The sequence below is a fragment of the Pristis pectinata genome, chromosome 6 (assembly GCF_009764475.1).
Source record: "Pristis pectinata isolate sPriPec2 chromosome 6, sPriPec2.1.pri, whole genome shotgun sequence".
NCBI classification, from domain to species: domain Eukaryota; kingdom Metazoa; phylum Chordata; class Chondrichthyes; order Rhinopristiformes; family Pristidae; genus Pristis; species Pristis pectinata.
The window spans coordinates 89,595,847-89,608,244 of NC_067410.1; the positions used below are offsets into that span (position 1 = coordinate 89,595,847).

Consider the following 12,398-nt stretch of genomic DNA (forward strand, 5'->3'; position numbering starts at 1 on the left):
TTTCGATGATGTTTAGGTCGGGGGACTGTGAGGGCCATGGCAAAACCTTCAGCTTGTGCCTCTTGAGGTAGTCCATTGTGGATTTTGAGGTGTGTTTAGGATGGTTATCCTGTTGTAGAAGCCATCCCCTTTTCATCTTCAGCTTTTTTACAGACGGTGTGATGTTTGCTTCCAGAATTTGCTGGTATTTAATTGAATTCATTCTTCCCTCTACCAGTGAAATGTTCCCCATGCCACTGGCTGCAATACAAGCCCAAAGCTTGATTGATCCAGCCCCGTGCTTAACAGTTGGAGAGGTGTTCTTTTCACGAAATTCTGCACCCTTTTTTCTCCAAACTTTCCTGCATCCTCACCACAAAATTCAGCATAAGAAGCTTGCAAAGGAACATCTAAACAAGCCTGATGCATTTTGGAAACAAGTCCTGTGGACTGATGAAGTTAAAATAGAACCTTTTAGCCGCAATGAGCAATGGTATGTTTGGAGAAAAAAGGGTGCAGAATTTCATGAATTTCTTGTCTTTACACGGAGGACGTCCTCCATCATGTAACTGAGAGGTTTTCAATCTGTGGTCCGTGGACCCCTGGGGGTCCACGGCGGGTTGCCAGGGGGTCCACGAGCAAACCAAGAAAAAAATGGAAAGGCAACCTGTTACAAAGATGTAGCTTACTTGCTCCAGTTTTCCACTATTCAGAAAATCGGCCATATCTATTCTATCTGTTATAAGCGACAATCTTAGAGACTTAGACGGTGTTCCCTTCTGGTAAGCTGTTGCTTAATATTCGATTTGTGTAGTCAGAGTCATCAGTAGTGTTCACTACTCACTACTATTCTGTTGTGCACTGTAGTGTTAGCGAGACTGAGTGACGTTGTTGGTGTGCCTTAATAATATTGCTTACTTACCGTGCATTTACGCCACAGTGACTTCACTGTTAAACGAAAAGTGCACAAGCGTGTAAATTTTAGATTAGTTTTGATAATTTTGTTTATCAGTAATAGTAATTAAACTGTCCAGCATGTATTGCTGAGTATGGAGACATTTCTGAAGAGGAAAGCTGACCAGAAACCGGAAGATTCTGATGATGAAAGGGATAAGGGTGACCGAAAGAGAAAACAATGCAAGTACGATCCAGAATACATTTCATATGGCTTCAGCGCAGTGGGGACAAATGCGGACCAACCTCTCTGTGTTGTGTGTTTGCAAACACTGTCCAACGATGCAACGAAGCCAGCGAAATTGAAGCACCATTTAACAACAGTGCATCCAGATATTGCCAGTAAGCCAAAGGAATATTTTGAGCAGCAAAAGGAGCTGTACCTCAAGCAGATAGGCAAAGTGACAGCCTGCACCACTGTAAATGAGAAGGCTCTTCGGGCATCATATTTGGTAGCATTACGAATAGCACGTTCCAGAAAGCCTCCCACAATTGGAGAAGAGCTTATACTGCTTTCAGCAGTAGATATGTGCGAAGTAGTACTGGAAAAAGAATCCAGTCAAAAACTAAAAGCCATTCCACTATCTGATAACACAGAAAGCAGGAGAATAGGCGATATGGCTGAAGGTATACAGAGCCAGCTGATAGCACGTCTTCAGCAAGTCAGATTTGCGATTCAGCTCGATGAAAGTACTGATGTTGCCAGTGCTGTGCAGTTGTTGGTTTATGTTCGATATTGCTGGGAGGGAGAGGCTTTGGAAGACTTTTTGTTTTGCAAGGCACTCCCAGGGCGTACAACCGGTGAAGAACTTTCCCCTGTGCTTGACACTTTTTTTTTGTACAATCGGCATTGGCGTGGACACAGTGTATTGGAGTATGCACGGATGCTGCTGCCACAATGACGGGACGGAAGTCGGGTCTAGTCGCACGAGTGAAAGAAGTAGCTCCACGCGTAGCAGCAACCCACTGCATGATTCACCGTGAGGCTTTGGCTACAAAGGATATGGATGAAAATCTTGCGGATGTGTTTTCCACGTGCATTAAAATAGTTAACTTTATCAAAGCCAGGCTGCTCAATCATCGTTTGTTTGAAAACATATGCCGTGAAATGGAAGCTGAGCATAAGCATTTGTTGCTACATACAGAAGTCAGATGGCTGTCACGAGGCCGCATTGTGCAGCGTGCATATGAATTGAGAGATGAACTGCTCATTTTTCTAAATGAGCATAACAGATCATTGGCACAGTTCTTGACAGATAAGACGTGGGTTGCCAGATAAGCTTACCTTGCAGATATTTTCAACATTTTGAACAGCTTAAATCTATCATTGCAAGGACCTGGCTTAAATGTTCTGAAAACGCATGACAAAATCAATGCCTTCCAGAAAAAAAACTCCGTATCTGGAAGGGAAGATGCAAGCAAGGCGTCTATGATATGTTTCCGTTGCTGGCTGACTTTCTGACAGTGACAATGTAAGACAGAGGCCATTGCGAGCACCGTTTTGAGCCATATTCAACAGCTGTCACATTATTTCCCTGAGTATTTCGGCGACGATGACACGAGCATGTTTGAATAGATTCGAAATCCATTTGAATGCATGCTTAGTGATTTAACTGGACGTGAACAAGAAGAATTGACTGAACTGTCATCTGACAGGACTTTGCACTTGCAGTTCAACCGAATGTCACTGTTGTCGTTCTGGATAGCATGTTCCCAGGAGTATCCACTGTTGTCTGGCAAAGCCGTCAATGTTCTGTTACCATTTGCAATCACTTACTTGTGCGAAATAATAGCATTTTCTGCAGTCACTGCCATGAAAACTAAATACAGATCAAGACTGAATATTGGGGATGACATATGCGTATGTTTGTCGCACATACCACCACTTTTGGACAAGCTCTGCAGTACAAAACAGGCACAACCTTCACATTGAACTGAACACTGAAAGACATCGCTGGTAATTATCGGTGATTGAAATAGTCACTATTTCAATAGGGCCTATGTGCAGTAATTTAAGTTTTGTATGCATCAATTATCGATTGTTTGATTTTGTGGGCTTTGGGGGTCCGCTATCTTACAAGGACATGTTCAGGGGGACGCAGCATGAAAAGGGTTGAAAACCACTGATGTAGCTGACTGACTGATTCACCTGCTCTTTTGCGCCTCATGCTGAAGTTGTAACTGTGCCATTTCAAATGGCTGGGGATTGACCTAATCCTGGAATTTCTGTATTACTGAGAATAGGACATCTTTGTTTTTTATAGGACTACCAGATTAGTTGGGTCTCAGAGCTGACAGAATAGTCATTTAATGCTTTCTCATATCAGTGCACTATGTCTGCACATTTTTGACATAATCCTCAACTTCAAGAATATTGTTATCCATAAAGAACATTTCCACCCATCTATACTGTGAAGTGCTCATACTTGTAGACCCCTCGTCTGCCTGCATTGTCCATTTAGTCCTGCTTTCCTGCACACACAGCTTCTGTACCCTTTGCTTGCAGGTTACTTCAACCATGACTTGTGCTGCAGACTACAGCTGTTTTAATGTGGCACTGCTTACTCTGATTTATCAACTCATCATGCATACAGGAAAACTTTAATACCCCAGCCAATTTTTACCACCCCCCCAGCATAGGACCTTGAGATCCTGTCTTCAGGCCACTGATCTACAACACTCAGTAGTTGCTTCCAAGTTTCTTCAAACTGCTGTCTTATTTTTCAGAGTTGTTGAGCATCAGCTGTGATTATTCTTGATGTTGGTTGTAGTATATTTGGTGATCTGTGAACATGACTTTGTAGTGCTATCCATACTAATCTCTTGGAGATACCAGGAGTTTCAAGGGAACAACTTATTGCAGTCCAACAACAATTAATTTGTGCCATAGTAGTAGGCTGTATCTCCAATAACGATGCGTCAGAGTACAGGAAGGAGATAGAGAGCTTAGTGACATGGTGTCATGACAACAACCTTTCCCTCAATGTCAGGAAAACAAAAGAGCTGGTCATTGACTTCAGGAAAGGGGGCAGTGTACATGCACTGGTGCTGAGGTACATCAATGGTGCTGAGGTCGAGAGCTTCGAGTTCCTTGTGTGAACATCACCAATAGCCTGTCCTGGTCCAACCACATAGATGCCATGGCCAAGAAAGCTTACCAACATCTCTACTTCCTCAGGAGGCTAAAGAAATTTGGCATATCCCCTTTTACACCAACTTTTATCATTGCACCATAGAAAGCATCCTATCTGGATGCATCATGGCTTGGTATGGCAACTGCTCTGCCTGGAACTGCAAGAAACTGCAGAGAGTTGTCAACACAGCCCAGGACATCACGGAAACCAGCCTTCCCTCCATGGACTCTGTCTATACCTCTCACACCTTGGTGAAGTAGCCAGCATAATCAAAGACCCCACCCACCCGGGTCATTCTCTCTTCTCCCCTCTCCCATCAGGCAGAAGATACAGTAGCCTGAGAGCACATACCACCAGGCTCAAGGACAGCTTCTATCCCACTGTGATAAGACTATTGAACGGTTCCCTTACAGGATGAAATGGACTCTTGACCTCACAATCTACCTTGTTATGACCTTGCACCTTATTGTCCACCAGCAGTGCACTTCCGTGTAACTGTGACACTTTACTCTGTATTCTGATATTGTTTTTACCCTGTACTACTTCAATGCACTGTGTAATGATCTGTACGATCAGTATGCAAGACAGGTTTTTCACTGTACCTCGGTACAATTGACAATAATATACCAATACCCACGTAATGTGTATGATGATATCATTACATTAGACACTGAGGACTTCTGTACGCCATATGTTGTTGAGTGAATGTGCAGAAGTATGAAGTGACTTGGTGTATGAGTGTGTTAAACTATGGTCTCTGTTGGAGTGTGACTGTGGATATAAATGCACTGAAATTCATTTGCAGCATAACAAAATCACTTTTCTCCACTTCCGAATAGTTGTATCAGTCCAGAAATTCAACCAGCAGTTCCTAATGAGAGTCAGCTTGTGCTCTGACCTGATTTCTGCATGCAAGGCTGCTTTTGATGCATTGCAGGACATTTTGGGCACTGCTGAAGCAACGTGGCATTTCTGGTACTGTGGATTTCCTTGTAGATATCTGAACTAGTTGCCTTTATCCTTTAGGCCCACACCACCCCCTGCTGCATGACCACCAGCCCATCATACATACTCCCACCTGATCTCCCCACCACACAATTGTCCAAGTGTCAATCCCTCCTGAGACTCTGCAATCTTTGCAATCCACAACAGAAATTACCATTCTCTTTCCTCAGGCATCTCTGCCCAATCATTCAAACTGGCAGCCCAATCCATTTCCACCTACCACCCCCTCCATCCACCCCGCCCAATCCATTAACATTCAGCCTCTCCCACAAGTCTCCATCCTCACAAGCCTGATTGGGACCTTGGCTGGCCATTCTAAACCTGACCACCAAAAGAAGTAGAGTGGCACATTTCTGACGCTGAAACTGTGTAACACCCAGTCCATTGTATTCAAAATTTACAGCAGAAGATCAGTACCTAAATGGTCCTTAACTGCCTGCTGCAGTATCCATACATTATTAGGCTGCACCAGAATTTCTAGACAATTTTAAGATAAGACAAGATATCTTTATTAGTCACATGTACATCGAAACACACAGTGAAATGCATCTTTTGCGTAGAGTGTTCTGGGGGCAGCCCGCAAGTGTCGCCATGCTTCTGGCGCCAACATAGCATGCCCACAACTTCCTAACCCGTACGTCTTTGGAATGTGGGAGGAAACCAGAGCACCTGGAGGAAACCCACGCAGACACGGGGAGAACATACAAACTCCTTACAGACAGCAGCTGGAATTGAACCCGGGTCACTGGTACTGTAATAGTGTTATGCTAACCACTACACTACCATGCCTGCCCTGCATGTAATATTTGCTTGTCTGTAAGTGTGCAGAACAGTCACTGGTGTGTATGCGTACAGAGGCGGTCGCTGTTGGCATGCATGCATGCAGGGGCGGTCGCTGTTGGCGTGTATGCATGCAGAGGCGGTCGCTGTTGGTGTGTATGCATGCAGAGGCGGTCGCTGTTGGTGTGTATGCACGCAGGGGTGGTCGCTGTTGGCACGTATGCATGCAGAGGCGGTCACTGTTGGCGTGTATGCATGCAGGGGTGGTCGTTGTTGGTGTGTATGCATGCAGAGGCGGTCGCTTTTGGCGTGTATGTCTGCAGAGTTGTCACTGATGATAGTGACGGCCCTGACAGAGGTAGTCGCAAATGTCGTGTCTCAGTGTAGTGGGTGTGCATTTGCAGTGGAGGTCGTTGTTGGTATTCGTTTTAGTTTATTATTGTCACTTGTACCGAGGTACAGTGAAAAGCTTGTCTTGTGTACCATTCATACAGACCAATTCATTACACAGTGCATTGAGGTAGTACTAGGTAAAACAGTAATAGAATGCAGAATAAAGTGTAACAGCTAAGTGCAGTGCAGGTAGACAATAAGGGGCAAGGTCATAACGAAGTAGATTGAGAGGTCAAGGATCCATCTTATCGTACTAGGGAACCATTCAAAAATGTTATAACACTGGAGTAGAAGCTGTCCTTGAATCTGGTGGTACATGCTTTCAAGCTTTTGTATCTTCTGCCCGACAGGTGAGGGGAGAAGAGAGAATGTCTGGGGTGGGTAAAGTCTTTGATTATGTTGGCCGCTTTACAGAGGCAGCAAGAAGTATGTGAGTATGCAAGAGGGTATGCAGGTGTGAAGAGATGGTTCCTCCATATGTTCAGGTTATCTTCTTTATATATTTAAATGGTATTTATGTATTTAAATGTGCAATTCCTTGCATCCATTACAGTGATAACTTGATGCAGCCCTTCTGCTGGAAGGGAACCTTCCTTATGCAAATCAAGATATTATGCTTGTGCTCGCCACAGTTATACTTCCACTAAAGTAAATGCACAGAAAAACGTGTAGCATGCCTGCAATTTCCTGATATGAGTGCCCTGCATGTGAGGCCCCTCATCAATAGTATAAACATAGAAAACCTGCATTTGTCTCACTTTGTGAATCATCTTTCACTTGTTAAGTCTATGTAAATTCACCTTATATCATCTCCATCATTCTGATACACTAAGGCATTCCACAGAAATGTTCAGTTGTCAGCAAATTTTCAAATATGCTTTTAAACCTCTTCTGCAGCATGTAGATAGGCAAAGAGGCAAATATTGATCAAAGAAACATCTTTGAACATGTGCTTCACAGTGATTTTCCCAATTTACAACTATTATTTATTTTTTTAATGCAGCTTTACATTTCTATTATTAAAAGATTTGAGGTTTTTTGAAAATGCAAATAAATAATACTGTTTCAGTTAGTTTTATCCATCAATTCCTTCAGAAAGATATAATATTTCTGAGCTGTGACTGTTCTTTACTGAAGCCACACAATCTTTTACATGTCAAACTAATCTACCTAAAAATCAGTTATTCATCACTGTTGGCATATTTCCTATAGTTAACTCAATCATTGCCTTGCCTTTTCTGCTATTCAGCTACCTTGCATGCTTCATTCTTCTATTGAACTATTTCGCATTTTCTGTGGTTTAAAGTTTTGCCCTAAAAGGCTTTGGTATAAATAAAATCTGTTCAATTGTAATCCAGTGTTAGAATCACAGTCCGTTTCTGCAGAAATGCTGATTTATCTTTAGTCTTTGTTGTCCCAGCTGAAATCTTCATGTAGTTTTGCTACACTTTGGCAAGTTCAAAACTGGACAGAAGCAAGGACTGAATATAGAGGTAGGAAAGATACTTCCAGCAGCCATGTTATTCCAATTACCAGAAGGCATTGGCACTTATTTGATATTCCTTATTTTTCGGAGGCAGAATTTACTGCAAAGAAACGTGGATAACACTCTCACAATCCTGCAAACTGCCCAATAATTTGTAGTGACGAAGAGAGAACCTTGTGAATTCTGAATCGCCACTGTCTTTCTTATTCAACCATGAAATATGGATATTATTGGCAAAGTCAGCAATTATTGTTCTTCCCCAATTGTCCTTGAGAAGGAAATGGTGATACTCCTGCAGTATTGCTGGATAAGGACCATCAAGATTTTGACCAAGTGACAATGTAGAAACTGTGATATATTTCCAAGTCAGAATATTGTGTGACTCGAAAAGAAGCTTGGAGAGGTGGTGTTGCACAGAAAATACTGTCTTTGTCCCTTTAGCTGGATGGTGAGATGCTATCAAAGAAGTGTTAGCAATTTGTTGCATTGTATTATGTAAACTGTGTGCATGCAGCCAGTCTACAGGATGCAAAGCAAGAAATAATCATATTACCTATCACTAAATTTCTCCCATCAACATTCGTGAAGTTACCAGATGAAATCCTTTCAGGCTAATTACTGCCCCATCATTCTGCTTTCCAATGATAGCAAAGTGATAGAAGGTACTGATAAGCAGCACCTACTCACCAATAATCTGCTTATTGACGCTTGGGTTGCGCCAAGACCACTTGGCTTCAGATCTCATCACTGCCATGGTCCAAACGCCAACCAAAGAGCTGGATTCCAAAGGTGACTGCCCCTTGCTGCTGATTGAGAGTAGACTGATTGAATTGTAATTAGCCAGATTGAATTAGACCTGGTGAACCGAAGGGTGTTGATGAAGGATTTTAGTGATGGTATTATAGTTGTCAAAATTAGACGATTGGATTCCTTGTGAGTGGAGATGGTGATTGCCTGGAAATGGTGGCATGAGCGTTTCTTACCGCTTTGCCTATGCCTGAATCTTGTCTAGATTTTGCTGCATGTGGGCAGGGACCAATCTCATGAGTTGCAAATGAAACTGTGCATGCATTTTTCTGGCTTGCTAGAAGGAAGATATTCACAAAGCAGTTGAAGATGATTGGACCAAACCACTGGCCAGAGCAACTCCTGCAACAATGTCCTGGGGCTGAGATGACTGACCAACAACAGCCACAAACATTTTGTGTCTGAGTTGTGACTCCAACTGGTGGAGAGCTTTCCACCTTGATTCTTAGTGGCTTCAAAGTTATTAGGACTCCTTGATACCATGCATATTGCGAAGGATATGGACTCTCTCCTCAGCCCTGAAATTAAGCTCTTTTATCCAAGCATGGCTGTCATCCTTTACTGTGAAGCCTTCAATATTGGGAAGTAAAACAAATCTCTTAATAAAATGGATAAATGGTCAATTGGAATTTTCTTGTTTACCTTTGAAGAATCATTAGAGGCAACTTTCACATCAGATGAAGCACAGTAAATTGTGCTTTCACTGCTCCATTCCCTCACCAACCACCACCACCTTCCCAGTGTATCTATGACTTTGCTTCATATTTTTACACTTCCCTCCTTTCTACCCATAAAATAACATCATCTTAATCAACCATAGGGAAGAATGAAACAGTGTGAACTTTCTTTTAGTTTGATCAATGACTAAAGCCCTTTGTATAGTACTTCAGCAAGTTTAGACAGATAAAAAGTGAAGCGTTATGACTTGGCCTTCCTACGGGTTACAAACCTGTTGACTTTAGGAGGAAGAGAAGCCTTGATGACTTGGTTATCATCGCCCCAGCAGTAATGTGCATGTGAGTGGCTTTTTTTTCAACAATATAGATTACAGATAAATCAACCAATGTGAGATGAAGATTAAAACCTGTACGTGGCCTTGTATCATTCACACCACAGATTCCAGCAAATTGCACACTTGCACTCGCAATTTGCAAAAATGCAAAAAAAACTCATACTAGCACATTTACGTGTGTACCCATGCATCTGTCCTTTGTGTACATCCAATATGCATTGAACAGTGCTCTTTCTGAACAGTTTAACTTAAAACCTCTGCTCTAAGACCTGAATCATAATGTAAGTTGAGCTTTGAATGTCTTTGATATTCCTGATCCATCGCCCAGACTTGAAAATTTCACTGGTTTGCATGCCTGTTCTTTTGTGTTTCTTATGACTTTTCTTAAGCTGCACCCACTCTCATTTACTCATTCCCAGTCTTATTTCATAATTCCGTATTGATGCTACCTTACTGATGACTTTTCACCCCATTGCAACCTGTTATTTCATGATTGATCACTGGCATTAATTTCATTCTTACTGTTTGCAGTTGCATACCAATTGCTTTGAGTCCATAAAGCGCAATCAGCAGTTGCTTTTAGTTAAAAAATTGCAGAACAAAAATAATCAACGTGGAACAGGCATGAGGATAGGACAAAATCAATCAGAGCTGCTGTTAAAATCACTGAAGAAGGAAAACAATCACTGACAGAAGTGCAAAATCAGCAAGTGTGAGAAAGCTTGTGATCAGTGAGTAACTATTAAACAAGACTGGAGTAGAAATGGGAGGGAGGACTTTTCTTGGTTACCATTGATCTCAGAGTATCAGAGACACTCCCTTTATTCTTTACATTTCTCCCCTTCCCCACACTTAAAACATGCCTGTCTTCTCACTTTTCCAATGCCAATGAAGAATCATTGACCTGAAACATTAACTGTTTCTTTCTCCATAGATGTTGTCCGACCTGTTGAGTATCTCCAGCATTTTCTGTTTTTAAATTACTTTCTTAGACTGGTGTCTGTTTTGAGTGGATTATAGATGAGATCCAAGGTAAAATCCAGAGCTCGCATCCAATCTGAGCCACCAGCGAGGCATGCAATCTTGGGGATGTCTGGTTGAGCACTGAGAGATATCATGAGAGAACCTTCCAAACGCATACATCTCATGTAAGCTAAAACCAGTAAAGCCAGGGTGCACTTAGAGATGCTGGAATATAATAAGAGAGAAAATCAAGATTTAATACCTCTGAATTATATTTTTGTCCCACTAAATTGTCTCAAAAAATTTTAAAGAGGATTTAATGAGAGCATTTGACATTTACCACACTCTTTTCCCAGGATCTGACAGGAAGATGGTACCTTAATGTGACCAATCACAGTCCCAAGAATCTCAGAGTACCTCTTAATGTGACCAATCACAGTCCCAAGAATCTCAGAGTATACTGTTGAAAATTTGACATTTTCCAGTCTTGGAAATTTAGGGAAAACAGTTTCTGAACAAAATATGGATCTCAGTTGCTGGATTTGAATGATTTTGTTGATATTTAGAACCTTTGTACTTTAAACTGACAATCACTCCGATTTTGTTCTAATCTGGTATCAATTCCTTTTGATTATTCTTATCCTACAAGTTTAATTCAAATACAATTGCTGTGAATGTAAAGGAATACTTTGATGTGCAGCATTGTACTTTGGATCAGTCGAAGCAGGAATTTTGAATCAGAAATTTAATGGACTAATTAAAGGGGGAAGCATTGCTCTCATTGTATTCAGAAAATGTCAAAGATTTTGGTACCTACAGAAGAGACAAGCCTTCTTTCAGTGTTGTATATGAACAAATGGATGTGTATTTTTTTAATTAAAGTATGACTACTTTATTTACTTCAAGCTATTAGTCTTGGTTTCTGTTTCAGGAGCTGCATTTGGTCGCCTTGTTGGAGAGAGCATGGCAGCCTGGTTTCCTGATGGCATCCATGCAGATGGTAGTACTTATCGTATTGTGCCGGGTGGATACGCTGTTGTAGGTGAGACCTTTTCTGTCTGCAATCATTATTTTTGGCCACAACCGAAGAATAAATGAACACAGTTTATGCCAAGCTTGCCAGCCAGGTGCTTCATTCACCGATTTTTCTCCCTAGGTGCGGCAGCGTTGTCAGGTGCAGTGACCCACACAATTTCCACCTCAGTTATTGTTTTCGAGCTCACAGGCCAGATCTCCCACATTCTGCCAGTTATGATTGCGGTCATCCTGGCCAATGCTGTTTCCCAAAGCTTGCAGCCCTCTGTCTACGACAGCATCATTCGCATCAAGAAACTTCCGTACCTTCCTGAGCTCGGCTGGGGACATCTTGAGTGAGTAGTCTTATCAATTGCTCCTCTTGAAAGGGATTGGTTATATCAGGGAATTTAAAGTTTCAAAGCGTTGATATTTTCATTGTAGATTATCAGAAGTATTTTGGCAAGTTAATTGATGGTTGGCACCCTATGTTTTAATCTCACTATTTTTAACTGCTACCCAAGGATCATCAGAGCAGATATTTCTGAAATTGAAGGATGGAATGAAAGCATTTGGAAGAATGCAAAGGGAATGCCAGCTTTGTATCATGGTTGGAAGAAGTGATAGCCACGGTGGCAATTAATATCAAAGCTTGGTTCCTCTTTAGTTTAATTTGAGTCAAAACCCAACCTGTCTCATTAATTGGAGACAACATTGACTGCAGATGCTATAGTCTGGAGCCAAAAAAACAAACTGCTGGAGGAACTCAGCAGGTCAAGCAGCATCTGTGGAAAGAACGGAAATGTCCATGTTTCGGGTTCAGACCCTGCATCGGAACAGGAATGCAGACTCAAAACATCAATAATTCCTT

General features: G+C 41.8%; 1 protein-coding gene across 2 annotated transcripts in view; it reads left to right on the top strand.

Moving 5' to 3' along the window:
- Positions 1–12,398, top strand: part of clcn2c (chloride channel 2c) — a 456,139-nt gene that overhangs the window by 324,319 nt on the left and 119,422 nt on the right. For both annotated transcript variants that reach the window (XM_052017638.1, XM_052017637.1), the window contains exons 14-15: positions 11,445–11,555; positions 11,670–11,883. In XM_052017638.1, the coding sequence (XP_051873598.1) occupies positions 11,445–11,555; positions 11,670–11,883 (325 nt within the window). The remainder of the gene's footprint in view (positions 1–11,444; positions 11,556–11,669; positions 11,884–12,398) is intronic.